The 27,418-nt window shown below is 41.5% G+C and overlaps 1 protein-coding gene across 1 annotated transcript in view; it reads left to right on the forward strand.

Annotated features, from left to right (window-relative positions):
* Nucleotides 1-24,320: 24,320 nt before the first annotated feature.
* Nucleotides 24,321-27,418, forward strand: part of VCL (vinculin) — a 62,498-nt gene continuing 59,400 nt past the window's right edge. Inside the window, 1 exon segment of the mRNA XM_086617041.1 lies at nucleotides 24,321-24,731. Within this exon segment, the coding sequence (XP_086473167.1) occupies nucleotides 24,564-24,731 (168 nt within the window). The 5' untranslated portion in view covers nucleotides 24,321-24,563.

Below are 27,418 nucleotides of genomic sequence, written 5' to 3' on the forward strand. Positions count from 1 at the left end.
AACTGGACTCAGATAAAGCTGGGCTTCTTTCTGTCAGGAACACTCTAGGAAATTATCACTCTTTTATACGACGTTGCTATCCTAAACACACAGGGGACACTGGTGGGCCTCAAGCGCTTGAGGAGACAGTGGTGTCAAACGACTGAAGTCATTATGATGAGCCATGACCAGAGCTGCCAGGCCAGGGGGGATCCCTGTCCATCTACTCAGGCTGAGGCAGTGGGAATTCCACAAGTGATCAAGTCTCATTCTTGCTCAGTAGAGTAGCCAGCAGACAAGACTATTGCATCCAGTTACCAGCTCGACTTTCTCCATAAAAATTCTGCAATTTCATGGGCATGCACATTTCTCCAAGTGTAAAAGACCAAGCTAGACACTGGAAAAAAGGCATAGATTTTCTGAGAAGCTACAAATTAATGTTTCCTCAAGCAAAAAAGTCAGGGAGGGAGAAAAATGCCTTTTCCCTTAGACATCTTTTCATATATAAGCATATGGAAATTCTAGATATTTTCATGTGGCTGTAAGCTTATTGAAACCAGTAACCCCACAAAGACAAGCAGTATTTTAATGAAAAATAATTCTATATGTTTCTCTTCACCAAAGCACTCATGCACTTGGTGTTGTGTGCCCTTTATTCATAATCCAGTTCTCTTACTTTGTATGATCAAATTAATCCTGTGCCTAGAAATCAAATAATCTCCTTATGTAAGTGTTATGCATACACAAATGCACACACATTATCAGACTGTTTGCCTCTTCTGCTTTAGAAATGAGGGACAGGTCCAGAGCACTCTAGCTATAAATGCTTTCTGTATATATCACTGCATGCTACACTTGCACTCACCAAATTCAGGCTGGTGGTAAAAATAACCCTCTCTTGAAGAGCGGACGTTAATTTATCTACTAGGGTTTCCACCTGTTAACATTTCTCAGAGAGGGGCCCTGTCTGGAAATAACTCTGTATTTCATGATGAACTCTATGTGCTTTACTGGACAGAACCAAGATGTGACTCATTGCTCTGAGATGTGTAAATATTAAACCTGTTTCAGCCATGGAGGCTTAGACTTGTCTGATAATAGACATTAGTGGCAGGGCTGAAAAGAGACCATAAATATCCAGACTCTGAGATTTTTATTTTACCTGAAAAAAATGTTGCACTCTGAGAGTAATCTCAAGAAATAAGTTACTCTGAGGAAGACCTCACTGAACTGGAGCAGCAGGCTCTGCTTTCTAGAAGTTAGGAAAATGTTTGCATTTGTCTATAGGACACCTTAGTGATCTTTAAGTCATGCTTCTCTCTCCTGCTGGTCATAAGATCATAATAATGATCACTGGAAGACTCACATTTTTTGATCTCTGTGGGATTTACTCACATGCCTTTGCATTACAAGTTTTGCTCTCAGGCTATTCTCAAGTTACCTACAATAGTTTTGTGAAAGGTTTCAAAGGTGGGGAAGAGGGCAGGGAATGGACATTTAACAGGACATTATTTATTAGAGGATATTCCTATTGCCCTACATCCTGATACTACATCATCAAATTAAGGAGAAGGATTACTACTGAAACAACGGTCAATATCAACTGTTCCCTGTACCGTGCTCCCAGTTTGTGCCTGTCTTTTCAAACTTTTATCAACTTACAATTTTTAAAACGAATTCAATTTTTTTTCTATTTACATAAGGTTAATACAACATTCTTTGCCTTTTCAACATTATGTCATGACATTCTAGAGTTCCTTGATTTGAATTTGCCTGAATTGAAACATTATTTGGCTATTGGGGTCATAAAACCAGAGCAATTATACATCAGGGAACATATTAAGGGCAGTGATTCTGGTTACTACAGAGATTGCCATTATCATTGAGAGGTAAGACAAAGTAACTGCAATATCTTGAGTAACTGCACATTAATTGAGCACTAGTATTGTTTTGCAAGGATTAGAAGAAAGGTGCAGTACAGATAAGCATCACATGATGAGATCTTGCTCCTGCCCTGATAATACTGCAGGTAACTACAGAAAAAGAGTCACAGCAATATATAACCATTCCTTTAGTGAAATCTGCTATGAAAGGTAATGGAAAATGTTTTGATTTTGAAACAAAATATTCCATATCAAAGAGGATACAGTAGAGCTGGAGAGTGGGAAGAGGGTTTATTTATCTCAGGAGAGTGACAGAGCAAGAAAATTTCCTAGGAGTATACAACAGCAAGAATCAAGAAAATCACTAGACAGAGCATATATTAGCTGTATACAATCCAGAGAGGAAGACAGGAAACTAGCTGGAGGGCAGTTTTGACTGTTAACAATTCAGAAGCTACACGACAACAAAGTGGAGACTGCACCAATACTTAACCCTCCCCACTCATACACGTGCTGTTTTCTACAGTTACTAGCAGCATGACCTCATTGACACTTGCTCAGCTCGGTACACAGCGTGGGTGCTGAAGCCATCACTCATACAGAGCCTGTACGAGGTCTTAGCACCATATAAGACCTATGGCCTACTAAGGGGTTCTGTGGTGCCAAGTCTTGTGAATTAGAGTCAGTTCCTAAGTTATCTTCAAGGCCTCTGATCACTATAACAACCAAGGCATACTTATATAGGAATTATTAACAGATGTCCTATTTCCCCACCTTCCATTTTCTCCCCCAAAATAAGAAATAACCTTCAGCCACTGTGACACACAGTGGCTGGGACAGTTAAACAATTCACTTGCCCATACAAGAGACACTACAGCTCCAGCCTGTAACTTTCTGATATCAAGAGAGCATAGCTTTCCAAATGGGACTAAAGGCTATTCTGTCTCTGCTATTTGATGACCATTCCTGACTCTGAACTAGTCTTTAACATTGTAGGGAAAAAAATTAGCAACTAAAACTTCAGAAAGAATTCAGTACTGATATATGTACTCTTTCACAAGGGCAGAACATGTCAGCACAACAACGAACTCAGGCGAAGCTTCTTTAAGAGATTAGACCGAGAGAGATGCAAACATTATACTTTTTTCAGTAGATAAAAGAAAGCAGGAACAAACTGACATTTTCATATCTCTAGCAGCTATTCCTTCTAGGCTTTTCTCAGGAGCAAGAGAGTTCATTTGTGCATGTGCCAGTTAATACAGACAGTGACGGCCGAGTGAAACAGAGGTGGGAAAAGGGATTCTTCTCCCTGTAGCTATCGTAGTTCGATTAATTTTCTTCTTGTATGACTTACTGACAAAACAACAGAAATCCAGATCTTTCCAAATAAACAATGCAAAAAGCCTAACTTAAGGAACTCTGAATCTGCCTTTAGTTTCCCACAGAAAAACAGCAGCTTTATGCTTCCGGTCTGTGTGTCTTATTTTAGATTATGGAAAGTATTTGCACAGATCACTTAATGGGATGAAAAGTTAGGATTTGATGCTGCAAGATCCCAAATCTCTTTTTTCCACTAAAGCAAAAAACATCTGATGGTCAAAACCTCATAGCTTTAGTTGCTGTTAAACTTGATTTGATCTTGATTTACAGCAATCTTCATCAGCCTTACTGTTTTTGATGCCTTCTCCTATTTTATGCATGACTACCAGCAAGTGTGGATTTACAGATTTCAGAAATATATAACAGTACCGGCAATTACACTATATCATGTTGTTACAACAGTTGGTGGTCTTGAAGAAGAGGAAGCTTGCAATAAGTGTGTACTATGCTTGCAAGAAATCTGGAACAAAACATTTGGTGAGTTGTATACACATGGTTGTTCAAAAGACTGTAGTAATCTAGAGATTCTGTACAATAATTCAGTGTTGTACAAAATTTAAATTACAACATCCTCCTTGTCGCTAATGCTCTACTTCAGATAGCTTCAAGCCAGATACTGGGCTAAGTTTGTGTTTGAATATACTACAGCCAAGTTCCCGAGCAAAAGACACCTGGTTCTTTCTGTACTAAGAATTTCATTACTTCTGAAAGTGTCAGTTAAACCCAAGCACATCTGTTTGATTTTGGGTTTTGTTTGGAATTTTTTTTTTTTAAGGAATATTCCAAACCAGATTTATGAACACTAGTGAAAGAAGTTGTCATCTTCTGCTTTTGTTCCTATAGTACCTGCACATTATATGGCACTCTGTGAAAGTGCTCTTTATTCTGACTCCTGAATAGCTACCAAGGCTTCAAATAGACAGACAGACTTTACAAAGGTTCTCATGTCACAAATTTCCTAATGTACTTGAGCTCTTTACTGCAAGGAATTAATGAACAGGAAGAAAACACTCCTTGGCTTTCACTTTCTAATCAGAATTTGCAGCAGTAACTGTCAGAAATAGCATTTTATTTATAAGTAGATAAGATTTGAGATAGCTGCCAAAGTACAAACACAGAGCATTCCAAAGCCACTTCATAATCCCTTCTCAGAATCAAACTGCACTTTAAAACAGTACTTTAAAAAGTATGAACTGTCTTAAACCATCAAATGACCTGACACTCCCAAAGAAATATTTCTTAAAACCATCATAAAGATGATTGATTGATTCTACAGAAGTTTAGGCATTAGCTTTCTGCCATCACACAGCTTTAAATTGAAGATGGAAAGGGTGATAGAGCTTCCCTGACAGTTCTCAGTAAGTGAAGCACTGTAGAACCGTCAAGGCCCCAACCAAAACTAGGAACTCCCGCAGAAGCAGAGTTCATATTTATGAACTACAGCATCCTGCTGTGAAAAGCTCCTTTCCCGAGCTATATAAGGTATTTTTCTAGGAGTCACCATCTCTGAGATTATTAACTCTCAGAAGCAATCAGAGTACCAGCAACTTCCTTTGCAACAGATTTATAGACTTTATCCACAGTACAAAAATATTTGACGTCAAACAGAAAAAAATTTGAAATCCCTTCCTAGGCCTGTACTAGCCACTGGTAAACATTTGCCCAATGCAAACTAATACATCAGTAAGCTGGCACATTTAATGGGGACAACAGAAAGTAAGCCAGATCCTGAAAAGTCATGTAGTGCTGTAATTAAGTGTAGTGTTGTAATTACTACTTTCATGGATTTTAGAATTAGAATGCCTCATTTCTGAGTCTTCTCCCCAGAATAGATATGGGAAAGAGACATATTCATTTAAGAGTTCGTATGGCACTAAATAATTAGAGAACTCAAGAACTAGTGCTGTATAAGGAGCAATAGTAAGGCTAAGAAGAAAACAGGGTGTTTTAGAGTCAACAACATTGAATCTGAGTTAGTGGGGATTAGAAATTAACCTAAACTAATACAATGAAAGCAGGTTTTTTCATCAGATAACAAGCAGACAAAACTATGTCTCTCGAAAGAAAAGAGTAAAAAGAACACTCCAGCATTCAAACAAAAACACCACTCAGTGTCTGAACACACTACCATCACAGGGGAACTCCTTTAAAGCTTAACTGGCTGGCACTGGGGCTTGTGGGCATGATGAGATGAGTTGTTTGCGTTAGTATTTTGTTTTAAAGTCTCTTCCATACCATCATGTGAGGTTCAGGAGAAAGCTATAGCCTAAGAAGTAGAGATGTGGGTGACAAATTTCTTTCAGACTGTGAGTTAATAACAACTAGATTAGCCAATGGGCTAAATGGGAAGTCTGATACACACAGTGCAAAGGGAGCCTGTCTCATGACCTGTCACAGAATTCCCAGTGATAGCTACCAACTGTTCTAGTATTTCTGAACAGATTAAAGGTGACTGGTTTTTAAAGGGGATTTAAAATTAGCTTTCATACACGATTCATTTTTACTTCTTTTAAAAAATCTTTACTCCATATTAAATACTTTGAACTGTGAACTCGTCTCATTCACAATGAGTACACGGATCTGTTGGAGCAGGTCCAGAGGAGGGTGATGAAGATGATCCTACGGCTAGAGCACCTCTCCTACAAAGACAGGCTGAGAGAGTTGAGGTTGTTCAGCCTCGAGAAGAGAAGACTCTGGGGAGACCTTCTAGCAGCCTTCCATTACTTAAAGGGGGCCTGCAGGAAAGCTGGAGAGGGGCTTTTTACAAGGGCGTGTAGTGACAGGACAAGGGGCAATGGCTTTAAACTGAAAGAGGGGAGATTTAGATTAGATATAAGGAAGAAATTTTTCACTCAGAGGGTGGTGAGGCAGTGGAACAGTTTGCCCAGAGAAGTTGTGGATGCCTCATCCCTGGAAGTGTTCAAGGCTGGGTTGGATGAGGCTTTGAGCAACCTGGTGTAGTGGAAGGTGTCCCTGCCTATTGCAGTGGGTTTGGAATTAGATGATCTTTAAGGTCCCTTCCAACTCAAACCATCCTATGATTCTATGAGTTGCACACCTTGGGGTGTTGCTCTTCAAAAACTTGACTTCAGGTCACAGCCCAAGTTGTTGCAGCACTGCAGATCATTTGAAATCTACGGCACTATCTGGTCTGTTCTAGCTATACGGAAAGAGTAAGCCACAGTTGCAGCTTCTAGTGATCCTGGACAAGGTAAACTCACAAGAAAAAGGGACAAAAATACTATGAGTGGAGATTACTGCAGGATTGTGAAAAGCACAACACCGCTATCTCTCTTACAAGACTAGAGGTTGTACTGTTTCCTCTACTTCAGTGTCTGCAGGCCTAATTCCAAATGAAGACATGGCTTTTGCATCTTTGCAGATGACAACATGTAAATAAAATCATAGTTTGCACTGCCTTACTGACTTTTTAATGGTAACTATATACAATTTCCACTGCAAGAAGAAATACTTCTCTTTCTGCTAGCCATCTGAGTGCTACTTGGTATGCCTAGTTGTTCAGCAAATAGAAAATTAATATTACCCCACATGAAACGGGCAGACTATTCCTCAGATTACCAAGGCAGGAGGGATAAATGATCTGCTAGGCAAAGTTTACAGCTCTACTCTGTACATTGTGACAACTCTGTAAATTGTTAGCAAATGGGTGGCACTGCCCTCAACTGCAGTTCAGGCATTTCCTATCAGGGGTTTAAACATAACCAAGGGAATATGTTCACCTCTCAGGAGAATGCTAATAGCAATTTTGTAATGGTAATAGTCTATTGTTACCAAAAAGTGTGTTGGAATGTCACAGACTATATAAATTCTGTCTCAGAGGCCCATACGAGCTGCTTGTCATCTCCCAGAGTGTCTGAGAGCTCTGGAGACTTTGGAAGATGTTCTGGAAGATGTTAAAACTTGTCAACCATACTTATGACTGAATAGATATTCCCCAACTCCCACCATAGTTATAAAGCCTCCCATACATTACTTGCTCCTTTGTGGCTCTTGGCAAAGGTACCTCATGCATGGCAACGTTTGTGCGGTTTGTTAATCACTCTACCGCAAAAAGAGTTAGCTGGCAGAGACTGTGCACTAAGTTTTACCATATCACTACTTACTGTGGTCAAACACTGTTGACCACATCTGTAGCTGAGTTAGTACCTGGAACTTGTATAGCTGAAGCAAGGTATTTGCTACAAGAATTTGGCTTTCGTTTTAAACAGACTAAGCAATGTTCAGAGTGTTTATGCACACAGTCCAAAGGCAGCTCCTGCTCTGCTTCACAGCTTCCTTTGCAATATCCAGGAGCACCTCTGGACTGTCAAGGGTTTAAGTCTAGACTGAATGTATTTGGGAATAATGTGCACGTAACAAAACATATAATTCTGTTGCATTAATTCTGCAAGTTTCTTCAATATGAAAAGCTATAGTAATGCTGAAATGGGAAACATTTTGTGCATTTTTTTCCAGGTCACATAAGTTCTTTGAAGTTCAGGGGTAAATTCCTTGCTATATTAAAATATGTGTGAGTTCTGCTATTTAATTCAGTGAGACAAGGATTTCAGCAAAAATATTTCCTTACATGCTTAGGACTTGGATAACATTTTGCAGAGTTGGGCTAAGTATTTAAGAAACCTGGGCTAAATAATAGCTTGTGTAGAAATTACGAAAAACTGAGGTATAAGCTCCGCCTTTTTTGTATGTGTGTGTATATATAACTAGTATCTAATATTAAATATTCTCTCACATGTTCAAACATTCCTATAAGCATTTGAGAGACATGCAGAAGTCTTATAATAGTGTAACTTACATAAAGTATATAAATCATCCCCATGTAAGGAAGTTATAACCATGCCAAACATTTCAAGAATGGGAGTGTGGAGGAAAAAAGACTGTCAAAACATAAGTAGTACCACATCATCTCTATCTGGAATCTAACATCTAAAGTTAAGAATTCAAGAGAATGAATTCTTGGCTGTGTATATTACTGGAGCTAAAGAAGTTAAAAGAATTAACTTAGAATATCCCGAACTAGCAGGAGAAAATCAACACTGTAGTCAGGTGCTGATTCTGCGCTGTATCCAAGACCACTGGCTAAAACTTGTAATAACATTAAACTGGGAAGGTAACTCTGAGACCTCCTCTGAACATGTCTGAGTGCGTTAACAGTAAGGCAATCCACATTCAATTCTGTAATTACTGTGTTCATGTCAAATCACATAAAATAAAAGCACATAGAAAGAGCGCTCTCAAATGGCTCAGAAAGAGCTGTCCACAGACTAAGCCTAAAAATACAACTTAGTAATTTCTAGGCACTATTAAAGAAGGAAAAAATGTGTATTTTAAAATAGTCTCAGTTCCTTATTTTCTAAAATAAAGACTTATTACATGCCAACCTCGGAAGGACTACAATACATTAACTAGTATCTAACCCATCCTTTGAAAATATGTAGTGCTGAATGGACTTGCAAAGAGCATCAATAAATATAAGTAATACCATAAGCAATACCATTAACTGGAGAGAAAACAGAACATCCACAAACAGGGAGATCAATCTACCAGCAGATAAATTGATATTACTGTTAAACAATACTTTCAGTTACTGAATAATAGCAATTTTTGGTAGCAAAAAGATAGAACTATTCCCTGTTGATAATGTCAAATCATTATGTGTTGTATCTGTATTTCTTACAAACTACAATGGGAGTTTTGCGATCTCAGCAGTTTTGTAAGTCCAAATACTTCTAAATGTCATTTTGCCAGTATGTGAATCATGCAGCCTGTAAAAAAGACTACCCTAGTGGGATTTTCATATGTAGTGGAATGCATTCATCTAAATTCTGACCCAGCATGTACTGCACGGCTGAAATGATCTTGCTTAACATTTCAGGTTACAGGAAAAGTAACAGGAGAAATTTACTGTCACGTTTCAGGGAACAAAAAAAAAACCAAAGAGTCTTCTATCTTGCGTGGGAATTCCTCAGTAGGGTTTCTTACACCTTCCTCTGAAAGCGTCAGGTCTGGCCACAGTCTGATTAGACTTGACAGGTTAGTGGTCTGATCTATATGACAACTGCTGCTTTCTTATAAAAAAACTGTGTAACTATTTGTGCTCCTAGGAAAATGTAAATATGAAGTACTTTCTATTACTTGTATCAAATAAAAGTATCTTTGTCTGCTTCTGGAATACTAAGAAGTCTGAACTCAGTGCAGCTGTAGGGTGCTAGCTGGGAGTGAAAAAAGAGAAAAGAGAAACAGCCTGGAGATTTTCATGAAGCTCTGGAACATTCCATGCATATGGAAACTTTTGCAGAAGCTTTAGCAGTAGTGCTGGATTACCTCTTCTCACTGTAAAAGCTATCTTCTGACCATGGCAACTGCAAGAAAATGCATTTCTAAGGTGCCAGCTGCCATCTCTTGAATTTTGCAGGCCCAGCGGGCAGTGCTACCTTGTTTCCCATGTATCGCCCTTCTTGAAATCAGCCTACAGAGAGTGGAAGGGGAAAGTGTAGCAGAAAGAAACAAAACTCCTTTGATTCTGGGTGGGTTGGGAGAGTCATATGGATATGGAGGGAAGAAGCCCAGTTCTCCATTCTGCAGTACTATCAGCTGCATGGTTAATTCCCTGGAGTACTCCTGCAGTGTCCATACATTCAAATGCAAGGTGAAAGTAAGCTGTAACTTAAAGAGTATTTAACATGTTTTATTGCAGGCTCAAAGCTCATTGTAGGTCATTATCCCCATTTTAAATATAACTCAACTTACGGTTGCAAGTACTTTTAAGTTATTTTGTTCTCAGTAAAAAAAAAACACAATTCTTTTACCATAATGGGTACTTCTTTCCTTAGGACTCCTTTTTTGTCTCAGCTTGCTCCAGAGTTGAATCTTTCCTAAATGACTCTTTCCAAACGAATGTCATCATTATCACTGTTATCTTCTTTGTCTTTTCTACTCTTTGCCTCTTTTCTTTCTTTTCTTGTCTTGTCTTCTTTTTTTTCTTTCTTAAATACATATTGGCAGCTTTAGATGTTATCACAGAACAACCAAGCCTGGGATGCTATGGACAGGTGCTGGGCAAGATTCTTTACATAGCTCTTCTGTGACAAGGCAACTCAACTCTTGGCCTGTGGCACCTGTTGCTCTTCTGGTCCTGCATTTACTAGGGAGTTCTCTCTCTGCTCCCTGCATGTCCATACTGCTCCTTGTTCTACTCCTGGGCCTCCCAAGTTCTTGCCTTTATGCAGCTCCTGCAATTCCAATCCTGGACTGGAGAGACCCTGAGCAGAATCTAAGCTATGCAGATTCAGCATATGGAGTTGTTTGCAGGTTAGGTGGTTTTCTTTCTTTGGTTGTTTTTTTCTTTTTTATTTTATTTTATTTATTTTATTTTATTTTATTTTATTTTATTTTATTTTATTTTATTTTATTTTATTTTATTTTATTTTATTTTATTTTATTTTATTTTTTATTTTATTTTATTTTATTTCATTTTATTTTATTTTATTTTATTTTATTTTATTTATTTTATTTTATTTTATTTTATTTTATTTTATTTTATTTTTTATTTTAGTTTTATTTGCCCTTTTTCTAATTTTCTTGGAGACACAAGCCAGGGTCAGGCCTGTTACAACTCTACTCCTTCCCACTTTGTGGGCGATGGAGAGAGCAGAATGGCAGCAGCCAGGATAGAGTGTTTACAGTTCCTCCTTCCCTCTACAGTGGTGTAGACCGTTGCATCATTCAGCAGGATTTGTGGGATTTCAATGCAAAGGCCACAGTCTTCCACTCATACAGCATCTCTGAGCTTATCTGCTTGTACCCACTATTAAAGGCTGTGCGAAAAAAGTAAACACAGGTCTCTCACTACTACAATAAGCACCACTGCTTTGGATTTTTAAACTGTGTCATAGGTCATCTATGATATTATTATTTCTTTAAAAAATACACATGCTCTTTTCGCATTCACTTGGGGGGTTTGTTTTGGGGTTTTTTGTTGGTTTTTTTTTTTTTTTTTAAGAAGGGTAATGACACTTGTTTGCGAGTGTGGAGTGGGACATACATTTTCTTAAGTAAAGCACATCTGCAAATACAAATCCACAAATCCAAAGACATTGTTTTCTGTTGTGTTCCCCAGCTGAACAGTGTCGTGGGCATAATCATCCCTCTCACGTTCCTCGTAAGAAAGCTCTCATGTAATGCCATCTGTTCTTGCACCGGCAGGTTTATTTCCTACCACAACATGTGGCAATTAATCTCAACTGTTCAGTAGTGAAGGTTACTGTGTTACCCTCAGGATTCTGTCAGCTGCAAGATTCAGAAAGCCCCTAAGCAGAGGTGATACACTTTGTAGCCATCAAGTACCACAACTAGCTCTCAGAAACACATTGCCTGTACAGAACTTCACTGACAACAGCTAGCACAGCACCGGGCCCTCCCTGCTGACAGTAACGTTTGGAAATACACTTAGTGATATTATTTTTAACTCTTCCTGAAAGCTATAGAAATACTGGTTTCCTACAAGAGCTGAAGGAAGCTGATCTCACGAGGGTTTTGTGCTGTGGATGTATGAACTGTATCAACTCAGACGCGGGGGGAATTCTTAAAATGTTTTGTTTCAGTTTAAACCCATATTATTCCTCTACTTTGCTGTGACTTTGAAATTAAAATATAGAAGGCATGTCTCCTTCGCTAAAAGGAAGTCTATGCTCACTGTCATTTCATGAACAAAATAAAATCTCCTCCTTTCGTGAAAGCTCTCAGATACTCAGAGCAGTCCTGTCTGTAGAAAGCTTATATGATTTTCTCAAAAGAAATTTTCTCCCTGTCTCAGTCCTTTGTTCAGAGTCTGTTTTCTTTACCTCATTTTCAGATCTAATTTTCCCTGAGTTTCTATTGCATTATGTTCTCTCTGTCCTCTCTCCCAGTCTCCATGAGAAATGCAAACCTAATTAAAGATACATGAAATTCTTAGGCTATGTTAGTTAGAGATGGTTAGAAACTGGAAAGAAAATAGGTTTGCACGACGCCATGGGATGTTGTTTCCAGGCTTCTTTTTTGGAAGAGAGATGCCACAAGTTTACTTCCAGCTTCTCCTTGCATGAAGGAGATGCAAGGATTGTATCTCATAGAGAGTGTCATAAGCATGTGAATAAGGTGCACAGGAGTACACAAATGGATATATTTAATACATGTACAATTTTTTTCTTATAGCTCATGTTTTGAACACTAAAGCCATATGTGACAGTCAGAGGTTTGTCCAGCAGGCAGTCTCTGCCACGTGACCAGATGGAAGCCCACCCCATGACCTGACCCGCAGCTGTGCCTCTCGGATCACTGTGTCCACAGTTGTCCATAGGGTCAGGACACGATGGTGCAGCATATACTGCTAATTTGGAAACAGGAGTGGTGCTGTGTTTATACAATATGTATCTTTGTTGTAACAGAGACAGTCAATTCTAGCAGAAGAAAAGGTCAGTCACACAGAAAAGAGGAAGTAACAGCAACAACAGATAACACTTTAGTTTCATATTGCACATCATCACCCCTAAGTTTCTCATTACCCTGACACCAATTTTAGTCCTTTCTTGATCTGAAGTGTTAAAGCAGAATCATTTTACAGGAACATAAAGACGCACAGCGTCAGACCGCAGGTGTCATCTAGCACGCTATCCCAGCTCTGACAGTGGTCAACAGTAGGTGTCTATGAAAGGGTACAGAAGTGGGGCAAGAATAAAATAAGGATTCCCAAAGTACACATGCCCAGTTGAATAAATTCAAAGCTGAGGATTGTCTTGAGCCAGAAATAGTGTGTCTGTGTTTATTAGACCCTGATGGGATTATCTACTCTGAATTCATTTGAACATTTTGGACTTTTGAACTTTGTTCCATATAAAATTTTGAAATCAATAACATCTTTTTATGATGATATAGTGAAAATATATCTCTACTGAAGTTATAAGCACTAACATTCAGAACCCCTTATTTTGTCATTTATAGCTACGGATAACATATTTTTTTCTTCTAATCTCCAACTGAAGTCTGAGTAGTTCAAGCATGTACTGTACATCTCTGCAAACCGTTTCCTGGACTCCCTGATCATGTACTGGGATGGAAGGTGAAAAGTGGAATCAAATCAGGCATTAGGGTTCAAGCCTTTTGAGGAATAAAATACATCTTTCAAACAGCAGCCAAAGCAATGTCATTTTACGGAACAAATACAAAATTTCTGAAATTAGACAGAAACAACTTTATCAAAGTTGCAACATTTCCTATTTCAGACAGCTCTGAAAACTAATGGTGTAATTTAGTTGTGCTCCTAAATCTTTCACTGATGGCTCATCAGCTGAATCATTATGACTCAACTTTCACATCACAATCCTAATTCGAGAGACTTGTGAGTTGAAATTTAGGAGTCCTTCCCATTACAACTTGCACATGGCATCTTTATTTTGGTGATAGTGGTAGAGGAAACACATGAAGGCACACAAGAAGTTGTTTAGAACCCGCAGAGAGAAATGTTGATGCTTTTGCCTAATGACATATAAATAACACTCTTTCACATATGCCACCTATTTGATACCGTCAAATCTCTCTTGCTAGGAGAACACACGATATTTCCTTTAGGCAGTTTGAAAAGAAAAATGGAATATTCTACCTCCACCTTCATCTTAATGGAGTCTGCCAGGACAAGCAGCACCCTATTTCCTCCATAGCCATTCTAGCCTGAGCTATTTTCCTAGAAAATTCACAGCTCTTTCAGAGTAGGTAAGGAAAGCAGTTTACAAATTATTTTATGTCATAAAAATCTCACCTCCATAAGAGGCTTTTTCTAATGGCATTTCAATTTGTATGTCATTGGCTTAATTTTCCTTGATGCTAAAAGCCAGATTTATCCTCATCCTGTCAGAATGTCCTAAACCTTGTCTATAAAGCAGCAAATAAGGGTAGCACTTCTGAAGTGTTCTGTAAACAGTGACTCTCTAGAAATGTGAATTGCTTTGCAGCCATGTACTCTGCCAGAGTTGTGCTTGCTGGTTTGGCTCTGTACTCCATCAGTCTGTAGGCCACTGCCTCTCTCTGTGCCTGCCTGACACACGGCTGCCACTGCTTAGGGAAGCCAGAAGCCTTGAAAAATCTGCAACAGCTAAACACAAGTGAATCTACCAGCTAGTATTTAGAATCTGTTGATCCTCTGCTTTCTTGAGGCTTTTCTTAAAGGTCCTCCCTATGTTAAACATATATTAAAGGCTCTTATTAAGCCTTTGAATAAGGATTTGTAGAACGTGGGGTCTAAGTATTGGTGAATTTAGCTCTGTTCAGCGAGTCTGTTCTGGAAGAATTTCAACCAGACCTGGTAGTAAGCCCCACTAATCTCACAAGCGTTCTTCTTATGAGTCTTCCTGATCAATTTGCAAATCCAATAGATTGGTATTGGCAGAGTATGGATACACATTCGGATTTGAGGTCAGTGTACTATTACATACTGAAAAATGGAATGGAAAAAAATAGCTGCACTTCTGTTGTTCAGGCCCTAGACAGCGAATATTCAACAATGCTTCTTTCTGCTATTACAGTATTTGTATTTCATTCCTTTATGCTGACTAAAGCACTACAGCAGTTACCTTTCTGAACAAATTCCAAGAAGCTCATGTACTCCCAGCTATTTTGTCCCTTGCTGTACTGAGGATGGCTTCCCAGGCTACTACGGCTGCTTCTCTTCTCCCATATTTGGAAGTTGGCCTGCAGTATGGAGATCCCTTGTGGGTTTCTGTTTAAATTCCAGAGTCACTGGTGCACATTACCATTTCCTTCAGCTGATGTAAATCAAATACAGTATGAGTGAAAAATGTGAGTGTAGGCTTGGCTAACTACTTTGCGAGGGAAGCTGTCCTGAATACAGAAAGTTTGTCTCAGGAGAAAATGTTTCACAAGTGCGGCATGCTTTGCACAGTGTGACACTGCTGAGGCTATGGACCCTCATTTGGCAGCAGTTTGCACACTCTTTATCACTATGTACCACATTTAATTGGCAACGCTGACACAGTATGCAACAGTAAAGAATGACACACTCACATCAAAAATATCGTCGCCTGGCATCAGTGGCATTTTTCTATACACAGATCCCAAAACCTATAAGCCAATTTCATTTTAGCCCTGAAATTCTAGGGCATCTGCAGCAAACTTAGTAGCCCTTAGTTTTTGTTTCTCATTTTCCAGTGTCTTCAAGACAGCAGAATCCAAACATCTGCTAGTTTCAAAAAATGTTAAAATTTTTATTAATCAAGTTTATGAATACATGATATCAGATGGAACATAATATCTTGAATAGGAATGATTTTAAAATATTTTAACAGAATAATAAATATTTTAACAGAATAACAGTATAAATTAAAGCCAAGGTCCTTTAGGATAGGGTTTATGAATCTCTCATTCCTATCTCTGAATACTCACATGGGTAACCTCACCTGTGTATTGGGGCAAAAATCCAGTCCACTAACACTTGAGCCCCACAGGAAAGTAAGGCAAAGCACAGGGATCTTCTCCGTGTGTAAGAGATTGACAATTTAATTCTTAATAGCTATGAATCTAACTATAGAGGAAACTGAGAGAAAGATGGTCATGTTTTCAGTATATTTTGAAAAGATTCTAAAACAAATCTTATGGACCTAACATGTCAACAGCTTTTTCAAGCCCAGAAGCGTTGCATGGATCAACGTAATTCTAGATTCTTCCCTTTGGAACAAGATAAAACTCTCACTACAACCTTAATGATCTTTAAACCTATGAGTGTCACAGAGTTGAATACACACTGTCCTTTCTGTGAGACCACTGCATTTTCATGAGGAACACAGAACAAAATGTATACATTCACAGAGCCATCTTACAAGGAGTCCTACTGAATTTTCTGCAAATACAAAGTCCAACTACATGAAAATAACTGTAGGTTCAGGATCTCAGGGCAGGAAGAAGGAGGTGTTTTTTGTATCAGATTAATTTTCTTTCTTTATCGCAATTACTTGAAGCTCCTCTGAGGTCTAGGACACTAGAAGAGTTTTAGTCAAGATGAATTAATGAATATGGCACGGGTAAGAAACTCAAAATTATGTCAATGCGATATATTCTGTGGATTTATATCTCCGCTGTATATGGAAGGAGTTTATACGTATACACAGAAATCTGGTGCTATCTAGCAATATCGTTTTTAAGTGTGGCTTAATTTGTCTATTTAGTACTTGCTGATGGCAGTAAACTCCTATACCTACTAATACAAATGAACAAAACTTTAGTATGCATGCTAAATAATTATTTAAGCCATAAAGAATCTATGAAAGAGTTCAAGATCTTCACAATATCCAGTAAAAAAGCAGTTACATACATGCATATAATCAAAGAGTTCATTATTACTAAATATAGTAGTATTTAATTTTAGCTAGTGGCTTTTCCAGAAGTCTTGGCCAGTTCAAAGACTTTGGCTTTGTAGAGAATTGGAACGTACACAAAATTACAGAAACCCCTGAGCCTGTTCGTTCTGCAGTAGGAATATAAATAATTTATGAGACTCCAAACCAGCAAAACACTTACAATTTCAGACTAACCTTACACTTACCAATACACACATGCTTTAATACTTCGTTAAATTGAATCCAATATGAGGAATTACTAGGAAAGGAGCTGATACATACAAGCACCTAATATTACAGGGGGGAAAAAAAAACCTGCAGAGCTGAAACAGGCACTGATAAACATGTAGCCAAAAAAAACTAAGTATTGCATAGGACATCTTACAGGCTGATTTGGATACAGAGGTCCTTGAAATTGAATTGAACATAATTACATGCAAAAATACTTAACCAAGAACAGACTGAGTAGCAAGATATGTTATTGCAAGGCAGCTGACAAAAACAAAAAAAAAGAGAACTCACTGTAGGCATCTCAGCTGAGGTATCTGCCCATTTCAGTGCAAAGTAACACAGGGAAGCTTAAACTGATCAACAAGAGTAATTTAAGCCAACCTTTCCCTTTTTAAGGAAATGTACAAAGAGCATACAAGAAGTCAGTTACCATATCCCAGCTGGTAGATGCAGCAGCTCTGTAAACTGCTTGATCACAAGAGTCTTACTGCTCCCCAAAATCATGTTCTTGGAAAAGAATCGTGGTGCAGCAAAGGCCATTTAAAGCTGAACGACAGCATCCACATGAGGTTTAATATTCTTAACTTAAACACATTTAATATCTTCAGTTTATTTGCCTCAATTTCCCTGAGCAGACATGACCATAATTATTAACCAAAGTCTAGTGGTAAAATGAATGTTTAGACTGTTAAAATGGTCACCTACTGTGAATAAATCACTTAGATTGTTTACCAGATAATCCTTTATATTGACAGGGCCTGAGCCAGCATATATATACTCAGAACACAAGTATACATCTCTGATTGCCTAAAACGTTATTTAAAAGAACACTGCCGTAACAAGTGTGATACTTGATGGATACATAGCAGTAGCTTTTTCAGTTCTTTTTTAGTGGTGCTCATCTATCCAATCACAGTCAAGCTCCTGAAAACTGCCTGTTGCTTTTTGAAAAACCAAAGTCTATGGTAGGTTCATAGTAATGTTTTCACAAGAGTAAAAAGAGTTTTTGTTTGCATTTGCCGTTAGTAGACTGTGTAATTTTAACTACATACACTATCATATATGCTTTACATAGAATCATAGAATCATAGAATGGTTAGGGCTGGAAGGGACCTTCAAAGGTCATCTAGTCCAACCCCCCTGCAAGGAACAGGGATATCTCCAACTAGATCAGGTTGCTCAGGGCCTCATCCAACCTGGCCTTGAACGTCTCCAGGGATGGAGCATCCACCACCTCTCTGGGCAACCTGTTCCAGTGTTCTACCACTCTCATGGTAAAAAATTTTTTCCTAATATCCAACCTGAACCTACCTCCCTCTATTTTAAAACCGTTACCCCTTGTCCTATCACAACTGGCCCTCCTGAACAGCCTCTCCCCATCTTTCTTGTAGGCCCCCTTGAGGTACTGGAAGACCGCTATAAGGTCACCCCGGAGCCTCCTCTTCTCCAGGCTGAACAGCCCCAACTCTTTCAGCCTGTCCTCATAGGAAAGGTGCTCCAGCCCTCTTATCATCTTCGTGGCCCTCCTCTGGACCCTCTCCAACTGGTCCATGTCCTTCTTATGTTGGGGACTCCAGAACTGGACACAATACTCCAAGTGAGGTCTCACGAGGGCAGAGTAGAGGGGGAGAATCACCTCCCTCGACCTGCTGGCCACGCTCCTCTTGATGCAGCCCAGGACGCGGTTGGCCTTCTGGGCCGCAAGAGCACATTGCCGGCTCATATTGAGCTTCTCGTCCACCAGTACTCCCAAGTCCTTCTCCTCAGGGCTGCTCTCGATCCATTCTCCGCCCAGTCTGTATTTGTGCCTGGGATTGCCACGACCCAGATGTAGGACCTTGCATTTTGCCTGGTTAAACTTCATGAGGTTGGTACGGGCCCACCTCTCCAGCCTGTCGAGGTCCCTCTGGATGGCATCCCTCCCTTCCAGCATGTCGACGGCACCACACAGCTTGGTGTCATCGGCGAACTTGCTGAGGGTGCACTCCATGCCACTGTCCACGTCACCGACAAAGATGTTGAAGAGGGCCGGGCCCAACACGGACCCCTGAGGGACGCCACTCGTGACCGGTCTCCACTTGGACATCGAGCCGTTGACCACTACTCTCTGAGTGCGGCCATTGAGCCAATTCCTTATCCACCGAGTGGTCCATCCATCAAACCCATGCCTCTCTAGTTTAGAGAGAAGAATGTCGTGCAGGAATATATACAGGATACTACATTCTTACTTGGATCTTTTTCAGAAGAAAAGTAGTAAAATCTGTTTTTTTTAACTCATTCCTAGTTATTAATTTCTACAATAAGCGTTAATATATATACACATATATTTAATATGCTCATCTTTCTTTTCTACGTTTTATGTTCTTAAAAATATTCCTTGAATTGTGTTGTTGCAATTGTTGTGATACTCCACAATGAATCATTTAAGAATGCAGTCTAGTGAACAAAAAATATTTTGGGTTTAGAGTAGTTGGCGCAGTAACTAAGATGAAAAAATAAACTACATTTGCACTTTCCCTGCCCATGGCAGAGGGGTTGGAACTAGATGATCTTTGAGGTCCTTTCCAACCCAAACCATTCTATGATTCTATGATTCTTGGTTTTCCAGCAGATACTACATAGCTGTGTAGAACTTCTAGCAAGAAACTCCTTGACAGTGATATAGTGAATTGGTAGCAGCATTCTCTTCAGATCCAAGCCCCACTATGTTTCAATGACACAACACAACTACAGAAGGGCAGCTAGGAACCAATCAGCATTGTGTGATGAAACAAAGTTCATATTCAGGAGATGGCTGACAATTATGTTTTAAATTTTCCAATCCTGATAGGCTGCTCCCATCTAGCTCAGACAGTGACTGATGATGAGTCAGTATAGAAAAATCCTGAAACGTTGGTCTCGTTGAAGTTCCTAGAACACAGCCAGCCAGGATCCAGAACCAAACAGAACCTAACCTAGTCTCATGGCAGAAGTCATCTTTATAATGGCAAGGCACATTGATGGACTTTTATGGTGAAGTTACACTGTCATACCTCTTTAGTAACGTGCTCTTTCTCTCCCCTAGGTTGTAACTCTTTAGGTATGAAATGTATTCTTTCTGTGCCAGTCATCTACACGCTAGAGCTATCAATATAGTAATACCATTCTACAAGAAAACCATGACAAACTTAAAATTTGTATTTAGGCAGACATTACACAGAGGGGATTTTTTTTTTTTTAACAGATTCCTTTAATCAGGCAGTGCCTGCTCCTCAGATTACCCAAATTTAATGGCTTGACAAGAGCGAAGTGTAGAATGCATTGACCTTACAGGCTATGTCCACTAACCAACAGCAGACTCCAATCCTCCAGAAACTGATAAAAAGAGACTCTAATCCTTAAATTTTTGACATATGCTTAAATCTTCATAGGATCAAGACAGTAATGCAATTCAGTGTATGCAATATATGAATATGGTATTTCTGTAAACTTTCTCGGGCAGCTAATCAGGTGTTACTTAAAAAAGTCAGAAGTTGGTACAGTCAAGGAAAAACATCAGGTCATTCCAGGGAAAAGTGATTAAGCACAGCCAAGCGCATTTGCCTAGAAAACTTAATCCTGCTCTGTTGTGGAACCTAATACTGAAAATAACTACTGTAAAATGTAGGTTATTGCTTAGAGCTAACCAGACACATGCACTTCAGTGCAAACACCTTATAATTACAGACAACTGCAAGTTCATGAAGCTCTTTGAAAATAGTTCTGCTCCACCGCTCCCATCACTTGCAGCTGCACTGCCATGTACCCTGACCGCAGGATACAGAACTCTCTGAAAGATACTGTGGAAGAGGATGCAGTGCAGCTACATTGTTTGTAGGCACAGAGTGTTCTCCCTTTTTCTACCAAAGCCCATTACTTCTGTATTCCTACATCTCACTTCAGTGGAAGTAAAGAGAGGATTTCTTTGCTTCACTAAAAGACTTCATTATGTGTTAGAGAAGGAGAATTGTTATCGGATCACCTGGGACAGAGAGACATTACTGCCCTAAAGTCAGTGGACATTTTTGTAAGTGAGAGTCTGCTGACATGACGTTCTTTGTCGAATTGTGTTTAACTGGACTGACATGAGTTCTTACGAAATAGCAAAAGAAATGGAAAGTGTCTTAAAAAGTAATCCGTTCATTCTAAGTTTTTTTCTCATTCTAACTTTTTTTCTCACTTTATCTTATCTGAGATGCTAGTCACCACTGCAGTGCTAATAATAGATGCTGCTTCTTAACAATACTAAAGTTTTGAGTGTGTGGAAAGGAAAGCAGGTTCAGCATCCCTTTTTTTCTCAGTGGGGAATCCTTTGTTGTATGTGTAACATCATATTGGAAGAGGACAAAAGAATTCATACATTTCCCCCTTGGGCTCAATAAATGGAAAATGTTGTGATCGAATCTATCATTACCTTCAAACCATCTGTTAGGACCTGGAGAGTTAATGAAACTGGAGAAGCAGTGTCGCAGTAACAGCACAACTAATGTGTAATTACAGATTGAATAGTGCAATGGGCAAAAGAAACTTTTTTAAAAAAAAGTACCTGCTGCAAAGCTGTTATTCATGTGACATCGATGTGACAGATCTGAATACTGCAAAGGAAAAAGAAAACACTGTAAAGGTGGTACTTAGGAAAAGAAACAAACAAACAAAAGCAGAGCTACATGTATTGCTGTTAATTGCAGAGTATTTTGCCAGATACAGCTTCAAAAATTAGGTAGTCACAGCAATAGCAGGCAGAGAACTTCAGTGATGGGCCTGCAGTACAGTCACGTAGTACAGATGATAAAAATTGATTTTTGAATGGGCAAAAATTACACCAATATAACCCTAAAAGTGAAACAAATGCTTAATATCAACACACCCCCAAATACAAACACAAATACACATATTTTGGCCCTGTAGATGAGTGAAGTCTCAGAAGGCTACCAAAAATGTCCATCTGTTCCATATTTTATTTTGTCTGTAGTAACTATACCTATTAGAGCCAAGACCGCCTTTTATAATGACCAGAAAATGTTTTTTTCTTTAAAACCTATGCATGCACATGCATATTTCAGCCAGAATTGAGTATAAAAGATCTCAGACTTAAAGCAATTACTAATCAGAAAACTTAGCTTATGTGCAAGTCCCACAAATGACTAATTAAGTGGTTTATTATGTTTGCATACTTCCACAAAACAGAATTGAGCAGATTATTAGGTCATAATACGGACTAACCGCTTTTCGTAATTCCCAGGTGCTGCACATTACTATCCAGAAGGATTTTTATGTGTGTTCATTATTACCGATCCATAGTATGCTAAAGAGGCACCGCTGGGAATGCATATACTGGAAACAAGTACAACACTACATAGCCAATAGCTAACATTATAAAATACTCCTACAGTGCATAGTTCAAGTGACTTAATACGCTCATTATTGCTGAGAGGCTGATATTTTAAGTATGTTTCGAATGCCAATAACATAATTTGACTGTCTATTATCAAGCCTACAAATATACCTCTTCCCTAACATGGAATTAACATGGAAACACAAATAACATGGAAATATTATCTGACTTCTATCTTTGAAGATTCAATAAATAGACATACATGCACATAATTCCCAGCATACTTAAAGAGAACAACCAAAGAAGAAATTCAGAGCTAAAGGTGTTGCTAAGTTTTCTAATCCTGCACAAAATCTATCTTTCTTGAATTCTTAGGCCTGCAACTTGTAACTATCCCTGTAGCTTCAACAACAACTCCAGTGCTGGAAGTTATAAAGACAGACCCTTGTGCACACCAGAAGCCTTACTGATTTAATTGCTTTTTCTGTATGTCCCTGTGTTTGCTGGTAGGACCGTCTGTGTTCAAACACTGCGCAGAAAGCACAGTTTGCTCTGAAACATCTAGGAGGGAAAGCTAGTCTGGCAGGAACATTGATTTGCAGCTTAAAATAGCAGCGCCAGGACAAAAACACCTAAAAGCCAGTAATAATTTTCCAAACCTAATTCTGCGCTTACGTTATCAAGGAAGGGAAGAAGTACAGATCACGATCCTGTAACCTCTTACTCATATACTTTATTTTAACACCATGAGCACTCCCGCTGTCACAGGAGACGCTGCACAAGCAGCGCCAGAAAGCGGGAAACGCAGCGCCCTGCACGAGCTCACCCCCCGAGTTCCATTAACGCCGGCGATGGCCTCCGCAGGCCTCCGGACAGCGCTCCGGTAGGTAACAGCGCTGTCAGGTGGCGGAGCTGGCGGCGGACCCGACAGCCGGCCGAGGCGGGCCACCCGCGCGGCCGGGCAGCGCGGCGCTTCGCTCCCGGCAGAGCAGCCACCGGCTGCCGTGCTCCAACGTTAGCGCCACGGGAGGAAAGCGGGAACGTATGTCACTCGCTGGCTACGGTTTGCGCTCCTTCCCCCAAAACCACGTCGCTCACCTAAACGTATTTAAACGAGCTGCCGCGCCCGCCGTTATCACCAGAGAGTATAACGGTAAAAACCGTGAGCCGCGCTGCGCTCTCCCCCTACTCGGGCGCTCCCGGCCCGCCCCGCAGCAGGCAGCGGGCCGCCTGTTGGCCTCCCAACTGGGCGCTGCCGGGACAGCGGCGCTATCCCGTCGCGCCCCTCAGCCCCAGAGGGGCGGCTGGCGGTGAGCGGGGCGGCGAGCGCAGCCCTCCTCATCGCGGGCAGGGCGCGGGCGGGAAGCGCCCCGCGAGGAGCGGCCTCCGCCACCTCCCGCCACTTCTCCTCGGGGGTGGCGGAAGCGGTTGGGACCGCGCCCGGGGCGTGCCGGGCCGAGCCGGCTCCGGGCTCCCTGCGGAGAGCGCGGCAGCCGCCGCGGGGGGACGAGTCATGTCCGCGGCGTCAGAGACTTCCCCGCGAGAAGCCTCCCTACACGGCGACTGGGGAAGCAGGAGAGGGGATCGGCATCCCCTCGGCACCCCCTTTCCCAGTTTTGCCCAGTTATGCCCAGCCACACGCACCCCGCCGGGCGATCCCGCCTCAGCCCAACGGACCGAAGTTCTCCCGCCAGCGGGGGCGGCAGGGGCGGGCGCAGGGATCCCGCTGCCGCCCGCTCCCTCCACCACTATCCCGGCACCGTGGCTTTAATCGTCTCCTTATATGGACACCAGAATGTCTGACGTCATCCCAACGCTGGGAAACCAGCGCCCTCGCAACCAAGCTTGGTTGGGAAGGCGGGTGGTGCGGGAAAGGCGGGGGGGGGGGGGATGGCGGGGGAGGGAGGGAGGGAGGCAGGCGCTGGAATGTTGATGGACGCGGCATTGCGCCACTAGGAACGGCGGTCTCGCTTCACCATTGGGCGAGGGCGGCCGAGGGGGCGGGAATCCGTGGGAGTGGTAGGTTGTGGTGGTTGAAAAGCCGCCGCCTGGCTGAGGAGCGGTGCTAGTGCGGGGTGGGCGCTGCCAGGGGGAGGCAGTAGGGCGGTGAGTTCGAGTCCCGCCTCCGCGAGCCTGAACAGGGAGTCGCTTCTCGGGACTGCTGCAATCCGCTGAGGGGAGGTCCGAGGGGTCGTTTGTTTCCTTCTCCTTCCTCGTTTTTCTCCTTGCGCGGAGGCCGCGGCTTTCTCTGTGGGGCGCCAGCCCGCAGGGACAGAGTTTGCCAGGAGTTTGTGCGGACTTCGGGCCCCGGCACCCCGCCCCGCCGCCGCCATGCCTGTCTTCCACACGCGCACTATCGAGAGCATCCTGGAGCCGGTGGCCCAGCAGATCTCCCACCTGGTCATCATGCACGAGGAGGGGGAGGTGGACGGCAAGGCCATTCCGGACCTCACCGCCCCCGTGTCGGCTGTGCAGGCCGCTGTCAGCAACCTGGTGCGGGTGAGTAGCGACGGCCGGCCCGCCTCCTCCGCCCTGGGAGCAACTTTGGCCGCCGCGGCCAACTTCGGGGTCCCGCGGCCGCCGCCCGCCCCAGCCTGTGGCGCGCAGGTGCCCGGGCCCGCCCCTCGCCGGCCGTTGGCCGCCCGAGCGGCGCCCCGTACGGCGGCGGCTTCAGCGGTGGTGCCGCCGGTAGCGGTGGCCGAGGCTGGGAAGGGGTTAAACTGGGGAGGCCTTCTGGACCTCTGCGGCTCCTGTCTGGAAGCCGCCTTCGGCTGTTCCCGCCCCGGCCCGCGAAGGAGCTCGGCGAGCCGTGCTGTGGAGCCATGAGTTGTCCGGAGCAGCGAGTTGTTCACCATCTTAGTGACCGAAGAGGTCCGCCTTTTCCCCACCTGAGGAACAACATCACCTTAAAGTGCAGTATAGTGCTGTAATTGTTGCTGCTTATTCCATCCTCTCCGTTCAGTGCGGAGCGCACCCTGGGATGTCTCACAGATGTCTCTGATGCGCTGTGTGGTTTTTTGCTGTCCTATTTTAAGTGCACGCACTATAAAAGGCAGAACGCTTACTTGGTGTGATCCTATCCTAAAAAAACCCCTCTAAACTTCCCAGGCATTTGATAGTGATTTTTGCATTAGTGAAGGCTGTCAGTTCGCTCTCAGCGCAGGAGTCGAGGAGGGGCAGACCTGGGCTTTCTAGGCAAAGTTTGGAGTTTTAGTTTGTTCTGTTTGCTACATGTCCTCGGATGTGAGTTACTGTTTGCTTGTGGGAAGCTAAAGGTGATGGAAAATCGGCTTGAATCTCTCGACTTCTTGAAAGCAGATAAACATAGCATGTCTCTTTAAACTAAGTCTCGATCCCCATGACTCCATGGATTTTAAAAGATACACTGTCTGGAATACTTGTGCTTCTTGCTGTCTTTAGCCGAAACTCTTGTTTTTGTGAAAAACAATCAGTCTGCAGCAATGAACTGATGTAATAGGTATATTGGCTGTAAGGGTGTGAAGCCTGAGTGTATGAAATACTTTTCCTTGAAAGGAAGACTACAATAATGCCTTGTCTCTCTGAGCTTAGCCTGTGTCACTGGGTTGTGTGACCACTTCCCCCTGCTCCCTTTGTCTCAAAAGAAACCTCATCTCATAAAGTAGCATTTATTAGAGAAATGCAGAAACATAATTAGTTTCTTTCTCCATCTTGATAAGGCCAGCTCTTCTTTCATTTTGGGCTGTTTTGCAAGCCTTTGGTTTTCTTGCCTGCTAGCTCGATAAAAGGAAAGATTGAATTATTATTCTGTGTTAATTCACAAAGAGCAAATAAGAGTGGAGTAATTTGAGGTGGTACTTACAAGGAAGATGCCCTGATCTGGTAGAATACAGTTTTGACTACATTAGGGAAAATACAGAGTTAAAGTTCTATTTCCTATCTGGAGCTATGTTTTCAATGTGTCACTCTGAAGTGTAAAGGTAACTTGTGCAACTGCAGTTTCACAGGAGCAGGAATATTTGTGCAGACGGGCTATCTAATTGCGAGCCTTCTGGTGGCTTCACAGGTGACAGCAGAGATGGAATTGTCAGTATAACCAAGATAGTAATGTAGCTGCTAGCTCCTTGTGTTGCTGTCTGCTCAGAGTTCTTTGTGTAGCATGAGGATTGCAAAGTACATGATGGTTAACTACTGACCACCAGAGAAGTTTTTCAGGGATAACTTGTCACACACAGTAGCACCATTCTCCTGCTCCCCAGCCTATAGTAAGGACTCCACAGTTTAGAAAGTGCAATATTTAATTTGTGTAACTATTGCATCTGTAAGTAACTGCTGGTAGCAGTGTTTGAAGTGCTGAGACCCATTCTTGTGCAAGGCCTAGGAGATGTGCTGTGTGGGGAAATGGGCTAGGAAATGACTATGGTGATGAGGAAGGAACCATATGCAACAAATTAAGTTTGTTTTGTTGACATTCTTGAGATGGAGTTAACACAATACACTATATCCAAGGTGGAACTGAGGTTGATGGATAGGAGTCTTAAATTAAGACTATTAAATGAATTGAAAGGGAGTCTTTCTCCTAGATAACTTGACCACAGATCTCTGTATGAGAACTTCTCCTTCAGTTTGCCATTCAGCATGCAGTTCTATATGTTCTGGCGGAAATGGATGTGCTGTATTTTAAGGTTTGCCTGAAGCCACTTCAAGTTTCATGGGCCTTTTAGTGTAAGGTTTGCACATTCAACAACATCCACTGTAGGGATGCTGCCTTGTCAGAACCTAGTTGTAAAGTAATCCTAGGTAAGAGAAAGTCCAAGTCATTGTTGAAGTTAGTGAAATAACAAAATCTTTACAAGTTAGCCCCTAACTTGTAAAGTAAAGGTAAATAAGAAAGACTTGGTGTTCTGCACTTCGATATTAGTTTCCAATATGTGACAGTTCAGTTCTACTGTGTCTTGAATGTTCTGTTAGGGGATAGCTTTTGCAGAACAATACTCAAGTTGTTTTGAAGTAACTTGATGAAATTTCTTAACTGTAAGATAAGGTACATGTTGCCCATGCAAAAATTTTGCACGGAGAAGTAAGTGGCAGAAACTTTTTTGCACAAAAGTAACCTTTGAAGCCAAGAATTGAGGGAGAGGCTTCAGATTAATGTCACAAGATTAATAATGTACTAAATCAGTCCTTTTTTTTGACTTAAGATCTTA

This window comes from Tauraco erythrolophus, chromosome 9 (genome assembly GCF_009769465.1).
Source record: "Tauraco erythrolophus isolate bTauEry1 chromosome 9, bTauEry1.pri, whole genome shotgun sequence".
NCBI classification, from domain to species: domain Eukaryota; kingdom Metazoa; phylum Chordata; class Aves; order Musophagiformes; family Musophagidae; genus Tauraco; species Tauraco erythrolophus.